Source organism: Pelobates fuscus, chromosome 7 (genome assembly GCF_036172605.1).
Source record: "Pelobates fuscus isolate aPelFus1 chromosome 7, aPelFus1.pri, whole genome shotgun sequence".
NCBI classification, from domain to species: Eukaryota; Metazoa; Chordata; class Amphibia; order Anura; family Pelobatidae; genus Pelobates; species Pelobates fuscus.
In genome coordinates, this window is record NC_086323.1 from 116381328 (window position 1) to 116404052 (window position 22725).

The window sequence follows — 22725 nt, forward strand, 5'->3', positions numbered from 1 at the left end:
AAGTGCTACGTCACTTGGTCCTGATTAAATACGAATTCTGTTTGAGTTCATTGGTCGATTCTCAAGCCTTCATTTGTATGTATAATTGTACTAGAAGCTAATTAAGGAATACTGGATTATTTTAAAACTCAAAAGCAGTAACAGATATATACTGCAAAAATCACAATGCTTATAATCTAAAAATACATTTATGAGACTGTTTTGTCCTGTTTGGACATCATCTTCCTTGGTGGGGAATATATCACCTACATCTTGTGGATTAAGCAAAACCATTATTTTGCTTTTCCTTTAATCTTGTTTTTTTATTATTATATTTTTAGATATGTTTTACATTTTCTAAACAATTCGTTAGAATCTTGTGAGGAGATAAGAGATAAATGGAATGTAGAACATATCAGTACTTGAAATAGCAGAACATTATATAATTCAAAACATATCTTTCTCTTTTAACCTTTTCATGTTTTTTTTTTTTTTTGTGTTAGGCTATCAAACTTTGTATACATATTCATTGTATAAAGTAATGGCAACATTTTGTTGTTATCCTGTTATGGCTTAATGATCTTTTGAAAATGTTACCACTACATAATACTATGAGAGAGTCGATGTTCATTTTACTAGTTATTTTTAAAATGCAAGATGCAAGTATGATATATTATCAAAGTCATAATTAGTATGTTTTAGAAATTCAAATTGAAATGCATGGGATACAAATAATGCTTATTTTAATAATGAACTGTATTCACAGCATAAGACATTTATTATTTGTTAAGTTATGCAGCTTTGCCAAATGTATGATATTTAATGCAGATGGAATTAGACAAAGTCAAGATGTGAGACAAAGCTTTTTCGTAGTTTCTGCAGAAATAGAAATGTTTCTGAAACCCTTGTGTCTCCTGTAGTTTTGTTGTGTCTCATAACACATTAATCCTGTACTGTGGTACTCTAGACTTTTTTAGACTTGTTGTAACAAGTATCTTGAGTTACTAGAATATTTCCCTATCTATTTATTGGCTTGGATATTAAATGTTCATTACCTATTTGAATGGTTTTTTTTGTTTGTTTTGTTTCTTTTTATTATAGTTGAAACAACAAAATTGGGCAAAATGCTTCACTGTGCTACACTAGTTAAGTATCTGGTTGTCTAACACTCGCAGTATACTTTTATAATGTGATCTTTTAAAATTATTTTACATTTTTATTTAATCCAGCTATATGTCTGTCTAGATGCAGATACTAAATTGTACGCTAAAATGCTGGTTTTGCAACTTAAACAAGCGCTTCCCCTTCTAGTCTGTCCGAAAAGGGGGGCTTTGTTCCCGGTAAAGAGGCAAAGGATAATATTATCTAATTATTGAGTGTGATTCATCTGGTACAGTCTTGTTGAGCCCTTTGCTGGTCCTCTTTATCAATGTGTGAAGGCATTTGACCGGGTGGACTGGCGGTTTTTGCTCTCTACATTGCGCAGGATGGGATTTGGAGACAAAATTCTGATGTGAATCAAAGTGTCATAAACATGCCCCACAGAGCAGGCCAGAGTTAATGGTGTGCTTACGGATTGCATTGACATCTCCAGTGGGACCAGATAGTGCTGCCTCTTCTCAGCTTCTATTTGTGCTCAGTTTGGCAGCTTTTCCAGAAGTCATATGTATGAATTCCTACATTAGAGACTTTCCAATATCAATAACAATCTGATATGTCCCAACCACTCCTATCCTTTCCTAATATTCTCAAGGAATTCCACACATATGGAAGATTTAGCAATTTGAAAATAAACAAAGACAATTTTGAAATATTGTTTAAGCAGCATTCACTAGACACATTATAGAGACGCTATAGTCAATAGACTAACTACAGCTTAATGTAGTTATTCTGTTGTCTATAGCATGTCCCTGCATGCCTTTTGCTGTAAACATTGTCTTTTCAGAGAAAGAGTATTATTTACACTACAGCCTAGGGACACCTCCAGTAGCCAGTCCTCTGATGGCCACTGGAGGTGCTTCCTGGGGCAGTGCTGCAGATACACTGCACTATCCCCATAGAGATGCATTGATTCATTAAATCTCAATGAGGAAATGCTGGGAAAACATTGTGATTGGCTAAAACCATAAATTCTGATTATGTCAGCCAGGGAGGTGGATTGGGGGTGGTGCCAAACCTGATGCTGGAAATAAGGTGAGTTTTCACCCCATTTGAGTGGAGCAAGGTGGGCGGCAGGGGGCTAAATCGTGTTTTTAACACTATAAGGTCCAGGAGTACATGTTTGTTCCTGACCCTATAGTGTTCCTTTAAGTGCCTTAATATCTAAACCAAAATTATCTTCTTAAAAAATGAAATGTATATTGTATCTTTATTTCAGCTGCTCTTTAATTTTTTATTTTATTTTTTTGTAATTGCATAAGTCCAAAATATTGAATATTTCATTATGGAAGGATAGTATCCATCTGTTGCAGGAATTTTTCTCTTTTAGATGGTGCAAGGAGCAAGTTACCGTATATACTAGAGTATAAGCCGACCCACCTAATTTTACCACAAAAAACTGGGAAAACTTATTGACTGGAGTATAAGCCTAGGGTGGGAAATGCAGCAGCTACTGGTAAATTTAAAAATAAAAATAGATACCAATAAAATTACATTAATTGAGGCATCAGTAGGTTAAATGTTTTTGAATATTTATTTACAGTGTGTGTATATAATGAATGCAGTGTGTGTGTGTGTTTATGTAGTGTGTGTATATAATGAATGCTGTGTGTGTATATTTATATATAATGAATGCAGAATGTGTGTGTTTGTGTGAATGCAGAGTGTGTATTTGTGTGAATGCAGTGTGTGGAGGTCATTTTTATTATTTTAATATTTTTATTTATTATTTAAATATATAATTTTAAACTTTTTTTTATTTTTTGTCCCCCCCTCCCTGTTTGTTACCTGGATAGGGAGAGGGGCTATGGCATTCCCTGGTGGTCCAGTGGCATGTACTGAGCAGTGGGGGAGGGAGGGGGGAGGGCAGCAAGCTGTTACTTACCTTTCAGGCAGCTCCCTTCAGCTCCCCTGTGTAAATCTTGCGGTCTGCGTGCTGCGCGGAACGTTGCCATGGTAACATGTGGCAACGCTCTGACGGCCGCAGGACTCACGAGATTTAGACAGGGGAGCTGAAGGGAGCTGCTGGGGAGGTAAGTAACAGCTTCTGCGGACCACCCCACAGGACAAGCCCGGCGGTCCTGGTCTGTATTATGGCAATGTAAGTTGCCATAATACAGACCCTCACTCGAGTATAAGCCGAGGGGGCTTTTTCAGAAAAAAAAATGTGCTGAAAAACTTGGCTTATACTAGAGTGTATACGGTAATTATCTGGGCATACAGGTGCCTTTCTGATCTTTCCAAACATTATCAATAATTTTTGTTCAGCTATTGCATACTTTTTTGTGTGGCTATGAAGACATGGATGGTTCCTTATATATCATGGTTTGGCTGTACCAATGCAGTAAAAATTTACTTTCTGACGAGATGTTTTAGACCACCTCAATGAAGATCTCTAAAGACTTTTTTGATTCACTTCTTACAGCTATCTTGCTATCTTGATTTCATATGGCATGTTTGTACATCCCCGGTTTAAATTGCTCAGCTGATACTTCCTAAGTCCCAGCATGGAATAAGTCTACCTTCGTTTATTAAATATTATCAGCACACTTTACCAGAATAGTGAAGGGGCACCGGTGGTGGTGGTGGATGGGGTGATTGAATCTTGTCCCAGATGGACAATGGAGAATCTGGCAGTTTCCTATCAGAAGCTGTGTCACTTGATTCAGTGACGATCCCAATGTCATTGCCTAAGAATCCCTTAGAGGGAATCCCTTAGAGTAGTAGTAGGGTGGGGGTACAGAAGTAGAACTTGGGACCAAGGTTAATCATACAGAGTTCATCAGTTTCAATAACAATATCTGTAACAGTTTTAGGTAACAATTAGTTGCGCGACAGTTTTTGTGGTGCCAACGTGGTCATTTGCTGTCGCCTCTTGACTCTTTGTCTTGTAAGGGAAGGGTACAAGACCGTGGTTCTAGTGGGGGGTAACACGGTAGTGCACGTTATCAGTTTGTATCATCTTTATCAAGATTGCTGTTGAGTCGCGGTTTGTGCCTTTGGGTACCCCGTGCGTCAGTGTTTTTGAAGTATGGTCGGTCTTAGTTTGTGCGGCTCCCATCAGGGAGGTTGTGGGGTGCTAGAGGGGGTGGGAGCGGGACGTGTGGGTGGGACGTGGGGAAGGGTAGTCAGGAAGGCAAGGTGGCCCTTGCGCCAAGTGATTGGGCCCGATGTGTGGCTTTTTGTGGCTGAGCATGGGGGCTCCTGGTGAGAGTTTCGCCAGGTTTGAGTGATGTGGATTCAAAGTTGTGTGTTGCCCTCCAGATGTTCTGTGTGTTTGTCCCTGTTGGGACTGCCATCTGGGATGGGTCGTGTTGGTCATGGCCACTTTGGGTGGATGTCGTGTGTTGTGGGTAGTGGTTTGCCGATTTCGGTCTCGTGGTATGTGGTCGTGAGCATTTTCTTTTTGGGATCATTACCCTCATCTATGAAGTTGTGTGTGTGCATCCCACTTGTTGCGCCCTGATGTTGTTGATTTCGTGATGGGTTTGCTCATGTCCCTGTGTAAAGTGGTGGCCTACCTTATGTCTACTCGGGTCAGGGCTCGTGCTTGTATTGCGTTATTTTGGGTTCGACTTTGTGTCGTGGGTGCCAGCTGTCTGTCGAGTTGGAGTGGCCCATGGGGGTCATCACGTTTCATGCAGCTGGGGGGGCGTGTGTGTGGCGGGTTGTGTGCGGAATAGTGTAGGTGTTAGTATCCGGTGTGGTTTATGTGAGTGGTTGGGGGAGGTGGGGTGTGGAACGGAAAGAGGAGCGGTTCGGTTTGGAAGACGGGGGGACCGGTATGGTCCTCGGGGGGGTTTCTTCCTTGGGTAGTCTCGCCCGCCTGGTCTGTCCCGCAAAGTGGGTTGTCTCATATAGTTGGGAATTCGTTTAGCCATGGGTCCCAAATTTTGTTGAAGTGTTTTGTGGTGTCATGTACGAGGGTGGTAAGTTTATCCATGTTCATGGCTTCGTTAATTTTCAGTTTTATGAGTGTCATTGTTGGGGTGTCTGAGATCCCCCATTTTTCTGCGATTGCTCGCCTGGTGGCTAGTGCCAGTTTGGCTATGAGTTTGTTCTGTGCTCTGGGGATGTCTCTGAGGGGTCTGGATACTAGTGGTGTGTAATGCCTGTGTCTCCAATTGCGCTATTTGTTGCCACAGTGTAGCCACCCTGGGGCACTCCCACCACATGTGTAGGTATGTTCCCCTGTTCCCACACCCCTTCCAGCAGAGGTCAGTGTCTGTTTCATTTGTTTCAGGCGTAGTGGGGTGAGATACCATCTGAGGAGGGTCTTGTACGCTTGCTCTTTGTGATTGACACAAATCGATATTGTTGCTGTGGCTTCCCAGATGGCTGCCCAGTTGCCTTGTTCCCCGATGGGGCCCAGGTCTCTTTCCCAGGCTGCCATGTAGGGCATAGAGCCTTCCCGTGTGTTTCTACTTAACAGGGAATATATCGTAGATATTTGTCCCTTGTGGAGTGGATGGTTGTTGCACGCTCTTTCTAGTGGGGTGAGGGGGGTGGTGCTTGCTTTCCGTAGGGCTGGTGTATCCACGAAGCTGCGGATTTGTAGATATCAGAAGAAGTCTCTTGTGGAGAGAGGTCTGTTGGGGGAGGTCCGCGAAGGGTATTATACTTAGTTTTTTGTAGAATTGGTGGATGTGGGTCAGGTCATTGTCCTCGAAATGGGTGAAGTCCCTCGGGGACATGCCTGGTGTGAATTTTGTGTTCTGGAGAATGGGCATTAATGGGGAGGGACGCGAGGTGAGGTCGTGCTTCTCGGTAACTTTATCCCATATTTTGATCATGGTGAGGACTGCTGGAGAGGTGTGTGGGGGGGTGGTCTGGTGTCCTTTGGGACCCAGATGTATAAGGAGGGGAAATCTGATCCAAATATGTTGTGTTCCAAGTCGACCCACCTTTTGAGGCTAGGGGCGGCATGGAGTTGGATTGTTTGTGTCAATTGGGCTGCGTGGAAGTATTGAGTGAGATTGGGAAGTCCCAGTCCTCCCTGTTTGTTTGGTATATACAGTGTTTGGCGTGCTATCCGTGCTCTTTTTCCAGGCCCATATGAACTTGTCTATTTTGGTTTGCAATTTTTTTGAGGTGAGTATCGGGATTGGGAGGGTTTGGAAAAGGTATAGGAACCTCGGGAGGAGATTCATTTTGATTGAGGTCATCCTACCTATCCATGAGATTGTCATGTCTTTCCATGTGTCGAGGTCTTGCGTGGCGCTGTTGATCAGGGGTGTGTAGTGGTTTGTGTGAGGTCTGCTGGGAGTGTGGTGCCCAGGTATTTGATGGCTGTGTGCTGGTACGTGAACGGGTGTCGCGTTTGGAGTGCGTGGAGTTTGGGTTGGTCTACCTGGATCGGGAGGGCTTCGGTTTTTCCCAGGTTGAGTTTATAACCAGAAACGTATGCGTATTTCAATAGCTCCGTGGATAAGGGTGGGAGAGATTTCAGTGGGTCCGTGATTGTTAGGAGAACATCGTCCGCATACGCAGCGATCTTATATGTTTCCTCCCTGAACTCCTTGGATGTCCTTGTGGTTTCGAAGGACCTGGAGTAGTGGTTCGAGGGATAAGGCGAATAATATTGGAGAGAGTGGACATCCCTGTCGCGTGCCATTCTTAATGTGTAAGGAGGGGAGCGTGGTGGAGTACAGGAGTAGGGTGGCTGTAGGGGATGAGTAGAGGGTTCTCAGTGCGTCGATGAAAGGCGTTGGGAAACCAAATTTCTGTAGCGTTGCGAATAAAAAGGGCCAAAGTAGTCTGTCAAAAGCTTTTTCTGCGTCAAGGGATAAGAGCAGGGTTGGGAGGCGTCTGCGGTCAGCATACCAGATGAGATCGAAGGTACGTCGGGTGTTGTTACTGGCCTGTCTGTGTGGGATGAATCCCACTTGATCTGGGTGAATGAGTCGGGGAAGTAGGGGGTTAAGTCTTTCTGCCACCACCTTTGTGAATAGTTTGACATCAACATTTAGTAGGGAGATTGGTCTGTAATGTCCGGGGTCAAGATGGGACTTGCCGGGTTTTGGTAGGAGGCATATGTTCGCTTGCAGCATGTCGGGGGGAAGAGGGTCCCCCAGTAGTAGTGAGCTGAAGAGTTCGCTTAGTTGTGGGAGTAGTGCTGCCGCAAAAGTTTTATAAAATAGACCTGTAAAGCCGTCTGGGCCCAGGCACTAATTCGGTTTTAGAGTTTTGAGTGCTTTAGCTATTTCTTCTGGTGTGATTTCTTCTGATAGTCGGTTAGCTCCTTCACGTGTTAGTGAGGGTAGGGTGGTAGAGTCAAGGTATTCGTTGATTTTGGTTGTTAAGAGTGCGGGATCACGTCTGTGTTGGGGGCTATGGTCGTACAGTTCCGCAAAGTATTCTTGGAATACAGTTGCTATTTGGTCTGGTGATTCCTGTGGTTTCCAGTCTTTTGAGTGAATTTTAGTGATATTTTTGTGGGCTGCTCTGCGGTTAAGTTTACGGGCGAGTAACGTATCTGCCTTATTGGACTTTTCATAGAAAAGCTGGCGGGTCCATTGGAGGGCTTTGGCTGTGTCTACGGACATGAATTCCTTTATAGCTGTCTGGAGTTGTTGTACTTTAGTGGTCAGGTCTGGCGTGGGTTGTTTTTTGAAGGCGATTTCTAGTTGGCGGAGTTCTTTTAGATTTTGTTCTAGCTTCGCTAGACGCTGTTTTTTGTGGTGAGCAGCTTGGCTAATCAAGGTGCCCCTGATTACCGTATTGTGTGCGGCACATAGGATTCCCGGTGAGGTGACCGAGTGTGTGTTTAGGGAGAAATAGTCCGCGATGGCCTGGGAAGTGGTGTCTCGGATTGTAGGGTTATGAAGTAAAGTAGGGTTTAGGCGCCAAGACCATCGGCGGGTGATGTCCGGTGGGTTCAGAGTGAGATTTCAGCGTGGTCTGACCACGTGATTGATCCGATAGATGTGGATTTGATCAGAGGTAGTACGGATGGGGACGTCAGGAATAAGTCAATACGCGAGTGGGATCGGTGTGGGTGGGAGTAGAATGTATAGTCTCGGGACGCTGGATGTTGGGCCCTCCATACGTCTATGAGGCGTGTGCGCTTGAGAAAGTTTTGGAATAGTTTACCGGATTAAGTCAAGAGATACTATTTTACTATTTGTACCACTTATTCTGTATCCATTTCACCATATATTTAAGAAGTCTGATGTTGTATATGTTCTTATTACAGATTATTTAATATTTCCAACTGTGTTATTCTTCCGTTGTATTGCACAGTCCTGCTACATATATTGCAACCCAGTATAGCAGCACTGGGTAATTTTATCTGCATTTGATTCTACATTTGTTGATTTTATATACCTCCCCCCTTTTTTGATATCTATGAGGTTTCGGACCGCAGAAATTTTGGAACGCATGTGCGTTCCATAAGGGCAGTAAGCCTATTGGCCGGTCGGCCAGTCAGGAACACGCATGCGTCTAAACGAGGTGGCACGCAGACGCTGTATAACAAGCCCCGATTGGAACGCATGTGCGTTCCATCTCGATGAGTTGCGGAAATGGCCGCCGACGTGTGAGTCACACGTGCGCCCGACCCCAACATGCCCCGGAAGTGATCTTTGACAATGGTTGGAACGCACGATGCGTTCCAGATTAACGATTTACAGGAAGGAAGAGTCTGATTGGCGGAGAGGGTCCGGCGGGAACCCCATAAAAAGGGAAACATTTGAAGTGAACTTTATCCAACTGAGGAAGCCTGATTGAGAGGCGAAACGCGTTTTGGACACTTGGACACCTTATTGAAGGACACTTTTTAAAAGACTTTAACTTTGGATTTATTTTATATCACTTTTGCACTTTAACCAGTTGTATTCTGGTAAAGCATATTGATTTTAAGCGTTTTTTAAAGAAATAAACCTACCTTTGAGCAGATATCTAAGTTTCCTGCTACTTCATTTCAAGACAACCAGCACAGGTGAAGAAGGACAACCAGGATTCTAGCAGTATATAGGTTTGGACAACCTTTGAATGGTCCAAAGGAGTATACAAAGAGAGTCATATGAGGGTATGACTCCAACATTGTGAGTGCAATTACTATTTACTTATCTCATTCTACGTTATTGTATAGACATACTACGCTATTGTGCATATACCCTTGTTTTACAGATTATCAAAGACTCAAGCGGTTCCACCTATACTTTTGTATATAACCTAAACTAGCGCCTGTGCGCTTATGGAGCCTAGCTGCGTGCTATATCTTTTACATTGGTATTTTTGTGGGGAGGTCGAAGAGATCTAGGAGACAGGCATGGAAGGTCGTAGTTCATCCCAGGTGGTGTCGCGCCCCCCTCCCCCCCCGGGCTGATGGTGGTTAGGTAGTGAAGTTGTGCCCTTGGGGTTAAGGCCCTGCATTGGCTAGTACAAGGCAATATCAGCTGGGGTTAGGGGCAAGGTAGTGACCCCAGGCGGGACTGGGCCCGCCCGGTCAGTCCGTAGATTTATCTCGAAGCGAATGTATCCGTGGGGGGTGCCAGTGGTTTGCTATTAGATTAGCGGGGTAGTTTCCCCGTCAGGGGGGGTCCAGCAGCGATTCGTGGCAGGTGTGGAGGGGGTGCTCGGCTACATTCCGAGGGCCCCGTGGAGGTCAGGTCTCCATCGTGAGGTCACTTTCAGAGGCTTCTGGCCAGATGCGGAGGAAAATCTCCTGGACGGTGGTGAGGACGTCCTCTGGGGTAACCGTTTCGGGTAGGCCTCAAATTCTGATATTAATTCTGCGGGATCTATTGTTGAGATCTTCTAGGCTGTCTTCCAGTTGGACTATCCTGTCCTGCATGGTGAGGATTTCTTGATCGTGGGATTGATTTGTTGCGGTTAGGCCCAAGATGTCGTGTTCGGCCTGTGTTGTGCACGCTGTAAGCGCATCTATATCGCTTCTGAGGCCCGACATTTGTTTTTCGAGTTCCGCCGCTGTGTATGCCTTAATGTCCGAGGATGTTTCCTTGAGTAGTTTTCTCAGGTTGCCCATCGTAAGGGGAGCCGTGGTATCCTCAGGAACCTCGCTGTCGTCCGAGTCTGAGCCGGAGTGCTGTGTGGTCTGGGCCGAAGATGGCCGCCCCTGCTCTGAGGCGTGGAACAGCGTGGCCACCGATGTGGTTTGTTCCCTACGTTTTTTATTACCGCCCATGATGATTTTGTGGAGAGGGCAGTTTTAGCAATATGTGGTGCTCACTTTTTGTTATGGATGGCTGTTGTAATTCGCTGATGTTAGCGGATTGTGTGCTCGGGGGTGAGGGAGCTCAGGAATCACACGTCCTTCTTCATCGGCGTTCAGGCTCCGCCCCCTCCAATTGATCCATTTTTTAAGGCGATCGCCCATCGAGTAAATATTTTCAGATCCTTAACTCAGTTTGAGGAATGCATGTGTGGTTAATCACTCCAATGAGGTATATCTGTTCTATATCAAATTCTTTTAACTGGTTCCTAGGTTATTCCTCCTCGTTTTGCAGCACATTTGGAAAAGGATTTGGATAGACGTTTCTCAGAAGCGTAGTAATGAAATATCATAAAACTTTTCATCAAAAACTGTCTCAGCAGTAAATATCAAGAAACCAATCACAAAGTCCTATCAAGATGGTATCTAATGTGGTGGGACTGCCCTGTACTTATACCTTTCTGGAAAAGGGTGTGAGCAGCTTTAACCCAAGTTGTTGATGATGGGGTTGGATTCTCCCTGGCAGCTTTGATTCTCTCTAATAGGCTACCAATATCAAAATATATAAAAGACTATCCAATCACCTTTTGACCAAGGCCAAGACTCTGATTCATCCCATTTGGAGACAGAGTACCGCTACAACATTTTAGCAACAGTTAGCGGGATCCTTATTGGATCAGTCGACGAAGTGTCTGGTGACTTGACGCCCCTGGCTTGACTATGTAGCAAAACTAACCGCTGCTAGAGAGGTGATTTCAGCTGGAGATTATTTGGTTCCTACAGATTAGAGGCTTTCCTAGAGTTCACATTGTGATTGTGGTTTGATTGCATGGGTCATTAGCACTCTTATCTCCTTCTTTTATATGTTCTTTTCTTTTTGTTACCTCCATCTCTCCCCTCTCACCCTTATTTTTTCCTGGCCACACAGACATAACACACGTCATGACTCTGCTGAGAGTAGAACTGAAACATTCACAGTGTGGCTGTGTCTACTTTGTGCTCTTCAGTGAATATGATATAGTATTGTGTTATTGTTTGTTTGTATATTTATTTATTTTTTTGGTGCAAGTAAGAATAAAATATTGTACAAAATGCCTGGTTTCAAAACACTTTTATTATGAAAAGACAGAATATTTATGTCATTTAATTTAATATGCTGAGGAAGATCAAATGTACAATAACTAAGTGAAATATTTTTTTTCTTTATTTCTTATTTTTTACATAACACAAGATATTTAAATGCGCTAAATATAAAGCTGAAACTATGGTATTTTGCTTTTCAATATTTTGTGAATAATTAAAACAAATCCAAGCTCGCTCAAAGAAAAGCTAGATAAATATATTTGTATTGAGTGTTAGCATTTTCTGTTATGAAACATATAGCTTTTTTAAATGTTTTTATTTTTTTAATTCAGGTTGTTTAACCCCTTAAGGACACATGACATGTGTGACATGTCATGATTCCCTTTTAATCCAGAAGTTTGGTTCTTAAGGGGTTAAAGTTAAATGGACACTCAAAGCACTATAGCACACTGTAGCTGTTTTGCTGCCAGTAGGCCCCTGGCTCCATCCCATTGGTATGTGTCTAAACATTTTGACAAATACCCATACCCTGGTGTCCACTGTGTTTGGAGAAAATGAATTGACGAAAAGTACTGTGGGATGGTGTCAGGCAACTCATGGCACAATAACCACTACAGCTGTCTGTAGTGGTTATGGTACTTTTAATGCACATCTAAGGCTTAAGCTGCAGTACTATGTTGAATTGACAACAGGAGAGTAAAGGGTTACTCTGACCACCATGACCACTTCAGTTTATTGAATTGGTCATAGTGGTAGGAGTCTGTGCAGCGTTTCCTTGTGATGGAAAATATATTATTTTGTAAGTCTAGTCAATGTAAGCCCTGTACAGTTAACTTTATATATTCAGTTTTATTTGTAGATTTATCATTTAAAAAAATACTCCAAGCACCATAGCCACTATAGCACGTTGTAGTTGTTATAGTGCCAGGAATGCACTGGTGCCCTTGCGCCCCCAGGTAAGTAGTCAAACCATCTGTTAATTTTCCAGCAGCCGAAATCTCTTTTACTGAGCTAATCTCAGAGATGCATGACTTAATCAGCGTATGCCAATGACCTGGCCGTACACTGAAAGGTTTAACTCAGGAGAGCTAACATGATTCTATAGATTAGGTGAGCGGCCCCCAGGTAAGAAGTACTTACATTGGGGGGGAAGCCAGGGCACTCCTGCCAATATTCTCACTTCAGCCCACTTGGAGTCATATTAGCTTAAACTCAACAAAAAGACCATAATGATTTGAATTTATATTAACCTTTTGAAAAATTACTATACATACAATCAAACTAGGTTTTAATATAGTTATAGACTGGGGAAATATAAAATATTACTTATAAATTCTACCTAGTTCTTTTTAGCACCAACTGATCAAGCAAGCTCACCTTCAACCAACTCACACATGTTTACAATGGAACCTGGCCATAAACATCAAATGTGAGATACAGTCATTGGAAATAGAGCTGCTTTTTTATAATTAAGTTTCAAGTTGTTTAAAACTACCTTTGAGAGAATACCATGCACATTTCTTTGTACACCCCTTGTCTTGCTGTGTTGTCATGTAGGAATATGGTTCAGCCCTTTTCCACTGTTTGCATTTCACAAGTATAAGTATGTGTTTGTTGGGAGAGCTGTAACCGTTGCATATTGTGTTTCTACTTTCGAAAGTTCCCTAAATGTATACTATTTCTGCCAAGAGTGCAGCGAAATGTGGATGGTTGAACTTCCCAGTATTTTACAGGGTTTCCAAAAAGGCTGATCCCGCTGTAAAGAGATTTCTTCAGTTTGGGTCCCAATGGGCAGAAATCATTCACATCCACCTTTGCAATATTGTTAGAGTGTAGAAATATGACCTGTAATGACAGGAGTAGAATAAGCTGTAGACTTTAGATTTAAATCTGCTAAACAAGAGTTAAATGGTCACTGCCATTTATTTATTTAGGATCTCTTTTCATTATACCCCTTATATCTCAATGATTATAATCACCCTCTAACTTTATGAGTACTGATTGATAAATCCCAGCACAGTTTTCAAAACTACACTACAGTACAGTACAAAATTACACTACATTTTGATGCAGGTTTCATTAGTTGTAGATTGTATTTTCTGCACAAACAAACTAAAATATCCATTTTAACATCCAATAGACCAGGGCTTGACAAATTTGCTTGGAACCTAGGAGACAGCTAAAAAAGTTATGAGTCAGATTTTTAAATGTCAAAAATATAATTCTTTAAGAGACACTATAGTCACCAGATCCACTGCAGCTTAATGTAGTTGTTCTGAGATCTATATTCTGTGCCTACACGCTTTTCAATGTAAACATTGTCTTTTCAGGAAAAAGGCAGTGTTTACATTGCTGCCTAGTAACACCTCTAGTGACAGTCACTCAGATGGCCTCTAGAGGTGCTTCCTGGGTCAGTGTTGCACCTACGTAAATGCTCTCCATAGGGATGCATTAATTCAATGCATCTCTATGAGGTGAAGTTGATTGGCACATCATGGCATTTTGACATGCACAATAGTCTCCCAATGCTTTCCTATATGGAAGCATTGGATTGGCTGATATCGTCATGGACGTGGGGCCAGCTGCAGCATCACCAGCATAGCGTGGGGAAAAAAGGTAAGTAAAAACACCTTTCCCATGTGGTTGGAGGGGTGCAGATCACTAAACATACACACTCACTGACAGACACACAGACTGATTTGATACACATACTCACTGACCGAGAGAGAGACATTCACTGACAAACACACACATTCACTTACAGACAGACACACACTGACATTGCAGCAATCACAAATAATGTGTTTTGTTTTAAAGGAGCAATATATGGTCAGGAACGCAAACATGTATTCCTGACCCTATAGGGTTAAAACCACCTTCTAGCCACCCTCGTGCCCTCATGCCACCCTAAATATAGTAAAGTCTTACTAGTATTCAAGTCTGGAGCTGCTTGATTTGTCACTGTTTCCTTTTGACCTGGCCACTGCTTGCTGACATCATCAGAAGTGGTAGCCTGATCCAATCACAATGCTTCTCCATAGGATTGGCTGAGACTGACAAAAAGGCAGATCAGGGGCAGAGCCAGCTCAATTCAAACACAGCCCTGGCCAATCAGCATCTCCTCATAGAGATTAATTGAATCAATGCATCTCTATGAGGAAAGTTCAGTGTCTGCATGCAGAGGGTAGAGACACTGAATGTTTGGATGCATTTTAGGCAGCCATGACCCAGGAAGGATCTCTAACAGCCATCTAAGCAGTGTCCAGTGAAGTTATCACTAGGCTGTAATGTAAACACTGCCTTTTCTCTGAAAAGGCCGTGTTTACAGCAAAAATCCTGAAGGTAATGATTCTACTTACCAGAACAAATTCAATAAGCTGTTGTTGTTCTGGTTGTTCTGGTGACTATAGTCTCGCTTTAATGTGTCCACCTAGCCTCCCTACCTTTGGGAGCTCTCCATGTGCCCGCCGCCCACTTGCCTGTCTGTTTCCCTCTGATCTCCATAAGACTGGCTGTCTACCTGCCTTCCTCAGCTCCTCATGAGCTGGCAGGCCTCTGCTCCTCTCAGGCAGCCGGTCAGCTCAGGAGCTGAGTGGGCTCACATATCCTGTTGACTGGGATTTGTCAAACCCTGTAATAGACTATAGAAGTTATTTTGTAATTGTTTAAAATGGAACCTGTCTCCCAAAAAGAAAGCAAAAACTTGGTCTTAATATGTATATAATATTTTTTGTATAGTTTATTTTACTTATTGTAGAGGTATTAGGAATGTGCATCCTTAATACTTCATCTGCTAATAAACTAGTTTCTTTAATTTTTTGCTAGCCAATGCCAGCAACAACTGTTTATTCCAAGGTTGGCATCTCTGCATAACACAATCACTAAACCCACCTGCAAGTATTTTAGGTCCGACAATCCGGGAGGCACTCGTTTAAGCTTGTTGTTTTCTAAATGAATTTCTCTTACATTTGGTATATTAGAAAGACTTCCATTTTCCACCTCTTTTATTTTGTTGTGTCCTAAACCTAATCTAAAAATCAGAAACACAAAGGTAATACGTTATTTACAAAGATTACACTTTTGAATCCCTGTCGGAATGTTTTAACATATATCTATTCTGTAAAATGCATTGTGAACTTGTACATTTTCCACGTCCATGAATATGAATTATGTACATATTTTTTCTAGATTTCAAAAACAAAACAAAAGTGTGAGTAATAATTAAAATCTTAGATTGTTTATTTTTCTCTTGCAATCCTTTAAAAGGCGCTTGTCATGACAAATACAACTTATAGGGACACAAATCTGTATTTCTGACCCTAGTTAAAAGCACTATTTAGGTAGCTGACCCCTTCTAGCCTCTCTTAAATCGGATAAAACACTCACTTTTATTCCAGTGCTACGCGGGTCTGACCCCGCCCCCTATATGCCTCCTCGGGTGAGATCATCAGAATTGGCAGTCTCAGCCAATCCAATGAATTCTTATGAGAAAGCATTGGATTGGTTGAGATTTTCGATTCCGATAATCTCAGCCAAGAAGGTGGGCGAGGGCAGAGCCAATCAGCTTCTACTCCTAGAGAAGCATTGACTCAGCGCATCTCTATGGGGAAGGTTAAGTGTCTCCATGCAGAGCGTGGAGATGCTGAGCGTGAGTGCTGCACATTGTGCAGCTCTGACCCAGGAAGCACCTCTAGTGGCCTTCTGAGTGACTGCTACTGGAGGTGGCCTAGAGAGCAATGTAAACACTGCCGTTCCCCTGCATGATCTGCATGATGCAGCAGATATTAAAATTAATGAGACCAGGCAATGCTTTTTACTGTTGGAAGCCATAGTTTCCTGTTCTCAGCTGCAAAGAGCAGTACCCATTTTGGTCTTCTTATGTTGAAGCCAATCCATTTCGAGGTTCAGCATGTTGTGTGTTCAGAGTTGCTCTTCCACGTATCACTTTTGTAAAACCCCATTAATTGATTTACTGTCACCTTTCTGCGACATTGAAACAGTTTAATATTGTCACGTCACTGGTCTCAATAACAAGATGTTTTTGGTCCACTGAATGTTTATTTTTTGCACCATTCTCTGTAAATGTTCTAGACTATTGCATGTGTGAACATTCCAACAGTTGCTGAGATACCCAAGCCACCCTGTTTGGCACCAACAATCAAAGTGTCCAGTAAGTGTATAAAACAATAATATCAGCCTAAAGTGTAAAAAAATATTTACAGTACCTCTGAAGTTCTTTGTAACGTAAAAAGTCCTCAAGTTCAACATTTGCAATTTTGTTATGGTCAAGATGGAGCTCATGAATTGATGATGGCAAACCTAGGTTAGAATTAACATAATAAAAAAATAATTAGACTTTGAAAAGGAACTCTCACAGTGTTCACCAGGTATTAATTGGCCAAGAGGATTTATTTTATTCCATTAAATAAGTTACTTACAACAGCTGGTCTTAGTATCATATCAATCACTGTTAAACTGCACTACAAAATGAAAAACCATGGGAGGACATATACAGTGACAATTTTTTTTTCTATGCAATGTTATCACGAAAAAGATTGTGTTTATCTCAAACATGTCATAGTAGGTTTCATACTATGCATACTATTGTTAGCTAGTAAAGCACTGCTCAAATGGCTTCTGTCCTGTCTGGTGCCACAGTGGGACAATATTGACAGCATGCATCCTTTCTGACATGAACCGAACCGCTCTGGCAGATCCCTATAGCAATTCAGCCTTGTGTAAATTTTTGGGAGCTAAACTGGGCCACATCATTTCAGCAGCATTGGTCTTGGACTTTTTGACATTGTAATTTGATCCCCCGGAATAGGACTTGTTTTGGGGCTATTTCAGACCATGCCACAGTCTGTTCAGTACTCTGTTATGATCTTCTATACCCAAGTGTGCGTTTGATTATCTTGTTTAGCTTGACTCCGCTCTGTTTAGCAATTATCCCGATTTCCGTTCTCTTCAACTTTGGCTTGTTTTTTTTTGTGTGTCACTTGACTGTGGTTTGTTTCAGTTTAATCTGCTTCATACGGATAGATTTCGAACCAAATATAAACAATTGGAATGGAATAAAAATCAGATATACAATATTTATGGCTTATATCTTGTTATTCCTATCTGTGAAAAATATATAAATAGAATATTATTGTGATACAAAAATTAAATAAACAAATTTATATTTTGTATAATGTAGGTTAGAAGAATGTGGACTTGTGGGTATGTGGATTGATAAACTTCTACCGAATACTATATAAAAACATATATTTGTTTAATTAATTTTTGTATCGCAATAATCCTCTATTTATATAGTTTTCCCAGATAGGAATAACAAGATATTAGCCATAAATATTGTATATCTGATTTTTATTCCATTCCAATTGTTTATATTTGTTTCGAAGTCTATTATGATATAACAGGAACATTTTGGGCAAATAGCCCTCAGTAAACATGGCCAACGCACCCCTAGAATAGGAGGGACGTTTTTGCCGATATCATTCCCCAAAGAGGATATGACTTCTTATTACATCGACCAGAAATTACATCAAACTTAAACAACAGAGGATTCACTAGAGAAAAAGTGTAGAGTAGGTTAGCGCTAATAATATACAAAGGAGGCAGCAACCTTACAGAGGGTCACCCTCTAACCCTCTGGGATAAGGATGTACAGGAAAAAAGGGGAGAAAAGGCTGCGCCAAGAGATACAATAAAATAAGTCCCAATAAAAATATAAATAGGATATATATAAATATATATAAAAGTCAATATAAAAAGGAGGATAAATGTCTATGTTGCGCTGGTGTTCTCTCTTCTTATGATGCTTTGGATCCTCCCGTGATATGTAAAATATAAAAGGGAAAAGGACCAATGGTGCAGATTGTGGGGTACGTGGAAAATGAAGAATAAAAGATGTAATAAACTCACATTTATATGAGCTATAACCAGCTCAGGTGGAATGGGCGTTCTGCAGTATAATCCCTGCTAGTAGGATATCAGGAAATTCTGATCCACTGGTGCTGTCCAATTCTCAGGAGAAGGGAGAAAAATATATAACAGATAGTGCTCTCTGAAGATAAGATGTGGTATATACAAAACAAAATAAATATACTCACAGTATACAGTGCAGATGACACTGCACTTGAGATATGGCGTGGGTGGTATAATCCCCACCTTAGGATATATAAAATGCCAGGAAAGGATAATATAAAATTGGAGTGATAAAAATATATATAATAAAAATATGAATGGCACAGAGATAAAGCCAAACGTAATTTATTATTAAAAGTATACAATAAAATCCATTAACGCGTTTCACCTCAAGGGTTTTATCAAAATGGAATAAAATGGATTTTGATAAAACCCTTGAGGTGAAACGCGTTAATGGATTTTATTGTATACTTTTAATAATAAATTACGTTTGGCTTTATCTCTGTGCCATTCATATTTTTATTATATATATTTTTATCACTCCAATTTTATATTATCCTTTCCTGGCATTTTATATATCCTAAGGTGGGGATTATACCACCCACACCATATCTCAAGTGCAGTGTCATCTGCACTGTATACTGTGAGTATATTTATTTTGTTTTGTATATACCACATCTTATCTTCAGAGAGCACTATCTGTTATATATTTTTCTCCCTTCTCCTGAGAATTGGACAGCACCAGTGGATCAGAATTTCCTGATATCCTACTAGCAGGGATTATACTGCAGAACGCCCATTCCACCTGAGCTGGTTATAGCTCATATAAATGTGAGTTTATTACATCTTTTATTCTTCATTTTCCACGTACCCCACAATCTGCACCATTGGTCCTTTTCCCTTTTATATTTTACATATCACGGGAGGATCCAAAGCATCATAAGAAGAGAGAACACCAGCGCAACATAGACATTTATCCTCCTTTTTATATTGACTTTTATATATATTTATATATATCCTATTTATATTTTTATTGGGACTTATTTTATTGTATCTCTTGGCGCAGCCTTTTCTCCCCTTTTTTCCGATTCACTAGAGACATTGAAAAATACTTATTATTCGTTTTTGGGGTATATCTTAGATTGTGTCTTTTCACATTGTGTTTTATGTTCACTGTACAGGTGTTGGGGAAACACCTATTTACACTCTCAATATAAATCTTACCTTTAAGAAGTGCAACACTTGCATATACCCTATATAGTGTTTTTTAAAAAGTCAAGAAAAAACTAAAGTCTACTCTAGATTAGCCTACAAAAAAAACGAAACGTGTTGATGCATAGAGCGCCTCATGTCCCTTCAGTTATGATTCATAAGTATCATTACAACTATCAAACCAAGAGGCAGGTGAAATTTATTTATACTTAATTTGCTTAGTAATTATGGTACCTGATGTATTTTAAGAAGGTTTTCTTTAAATTATGATAGTTTAAAAAATAATACATTAAAATGTAAGCAAACATGAAATCATATATAGATCCTATGTAAAATATATATATAAAAAAAAAAATCTAAGTGATCAAAGCAAAACAATATTTTCATTGTATTTTAAGAGATAAGGCAGCATTTAAATATATATATATATATATATATACATATATATATATATATATATTTATTTTTATTTTTTTTACAAACCTTTAGGGATAGATGTCAGTTTAGCTTCTGCAATCCTAACATGGAACACTGTTAGTCCTTCAAAAGCTCCAGGCTCAATTCCCTCATTTTCAAGAGGATTTGCACTCATTTCTACAATACTCAAGAGAATAAATTTGTTAAGGTATGTGAAATTACCTGTAGGGAAGTTCCTGGACAAGTTTGTTATCGTATACCATAAACATTTGACCTGTGCAAGTGTTTACCAAAATACCAATAGCATGCTATGTATGTTCATGCATACATTTAAATATAAGGAATGTTGAAGTGCTAAAAACTTTGTAGCAACAGGAAAATTACAAAATAAAAATGAATTGCATTAACAATAAAGAAACAAAGATAAGAGCACGTAAGACCTAGTACAGTATTGAAGGCAGTGGTATCAAATTATATACCCAGGATATTCAAAATATTTATGTATTTATGGTACTTGTGCATGGAATTTTAGAATGCAATTATTTAAAAAAAAAAAATCTAATTGTTTGGTTTTGTGTTTTTTTTTTCTTTTATATTTGTATGTATTTATGTATGTAAGACAAAATAGGTTCTTTAACTCAAATATTTTTGAAGGCTGAGAAAAGCCCAACAAGGCTTGCCAGTTTATAATATTTCCCAATCATTGAAAATTAATTTTTTTGGCATCTTCTTACTCAATGTGCAATACCTGGCAGTGGATGATTTCAGTAGACATCTGTATTTTCTTTGAAAGTATTGCATTGGGTCGATAGTCTGCCAGGAGTTGTAGGCAGACTATAGTGATATCCAAAACAGTACTTCCTTTGGCCTTTGTGAGGTAAGTCTAAATATACTCAAAGGGACACTCCACTGCCCAAATACAAAATAAATAAAAATCACCCCAATGCAAACATGCATGCATTTAATTATGCCTTTTTTCATTGGGTGTATATCTAAAATAGCTTGCAAAACATGCAGATCTCTTGTCTGCTGCATTTGCAAACCCTCCACTTCTAACCCAATCAATATTTCCAAGCCATACAATACTCGAAAACTGGCCAGTAGAACTGTCAAATGTGTGGCTTAAAAAAATCTCTGAATCTAATTATTCTAAGTTGATACAAATGGAATTTTATATTGTTACCCATTTGTATTCCAAACTATGTTTATGCCTGGTAAACTTGTATTATCTCTATATTACAGACATGAAAGACCATAATGATAAAAACAAACTGTTTTAAATTTAATTTAAGATAACTGGTTAGTCTAGCTGTGGTTTTGTGATAAATATAGAATACCATCACTTGTACTTTATTGAGTTTTTGTACTTGTCATAAATATAATAGAGCATCTGAGAATGAAACTTTGGAAATAATGAATAATGTTTGACATATTTACTATGAATTGAGAGAGATTACAGCAAATACCAGAAGATAAACCTACCTAAAACATGCAGAGAATCTATGCCTTTAAAATTATTCTTTTGTATTTTCTTTACTTTGTTGTCATGAATTCTCAGTTCCGCCAATGATTGTGGGAGATTGGATGGAATCTCTGTTAATTGGTTGTGTGAAAAGTACAGCCTCCGTAATTTCTTTGTGGACTGGAATGCTTTTGGATGAACTTTGTATACCTTATTGTTGTTTAGAAACAAGGCCTGGATTTACAAAATATTAATGTTATAGAGGTCACATGACTGGATCAATTGAACAAATACATTTCAGTTAATACATTTCAATTAATCCTATTGCTTTGGTTTTAGCACATGTGCATAAATTCTGATTTAGTATTGTGTTTTCCATAGAACTTACGTAAAGGTTTGTTAGACCCTGCAGATCCTTTTCTCTGATCTCTTTGATTTTGTTATTCTGGAGATCCAACAGTCGAGTGTCATGTGGAATTTTATCTGGTATGGCAGTCAAACCTGTTGATTATACATAACACCATATCAGGGCTGGTGCAAGCAATTTTGCAACCCTAGGCAAACAAAAATGTGTCGCCTCCTCCCACCCCGTATGTTCTGCCCACCATGTGACATCACAATACCCCACCCATATGATCTGCCATATGAGCCAGCACCAGCGCCACACAGTGTCTCTTCTCTGAAAAGGCAGTGTGTTAACATTAAAAAGCCTGCAGGGACAGGCTATAGACACCAGAACCACTACATTAAGCTGTAGTGGTTCTGGTGACTATAATGTACCTTTAATGTGAGGTAAATTAGAGATTAGTGCCACTAATAATATACTCAATTGCCTTCTTACACCAGATGAAGACACGAGCATGATGATGGGCTCAGGCTGCAGTCTGGCTCAACTGGTCTGGTGTTAAAACAGGCTCACTGGAGGCAGTGCTCACAAAAATAAACAAACTGGAAACGGCTCCATATTTTGGGGCCCCTTACACAGATAACGTCTGGGCCCCCAGGGCATGACCGTGAGTATGCCTACAAGGTCCACCCATGAGTTCGCTCACAGGGAATGAAGTGTATGTGTGTAGGGGATGTGTTATTGTAGAGGATGTAATGTGTGTGTTCTTATGGAATGTAGTGTATAGGGTTACCAGTTTATGTAAGGGATGCATTATGTGAATCTGTGTTTGTACGTGTAAGGGATGCAAGGTGTGTTTTTATGTACGTAATGTAATGCAGTGTGTGTGTCTGTAATGGGTGCATCGAGTGTGTGTAAGAGATGCATTAAGAGAAGCAGTGTGTGTGTGCAAGGGATGCACTG

At 40.3% G+C, this 22725-nt stretch overlaps 2 protein-coding genes across 5 annotated transcripts in view; one reads left to right on the forward strand and one right to left on the reverse strand.

The window, feature by feature from the left end:
* CENPP (centromere protein P) overlaps positions 1-22725 on the forward strand; it is a 348698-nt gene that overhangs the window by 171259 nt on the left and 154714 nt on the right. The window lies entirely within an intron of this gene.
* Positions 11815-22725, reverse strand: part of ASPN (asporin) — a 34472-nt gene continuing 23561 nt past the window's right edge. Inside the window, exons 3-8 of the mRNA XM_063426479.1 lie at positions 21805-21917; positions 21437-21650; positions 20021-20131; positions 16621-16714; positions 15287-15425; positions 11815-13240 (exon numbers count right to left, since the gene is read on the reverse strand). Coding sequence (XP_063282549.1) covers positions 13043-13240; positions 15287-15425; positions 16621-16714; positions 20021-20131; positions 21437-21650; positions 21805-21917 — 869 coding nt within the window. The 3' untranslated portion in view covers positions 11815-13042. The remainder of the gene's footprint in view (positions 13241-15286; positions 15426-16620; positions 16715-20020; positions 20132-21436; positions 21651-21804; positions 21918-22725) is intronic.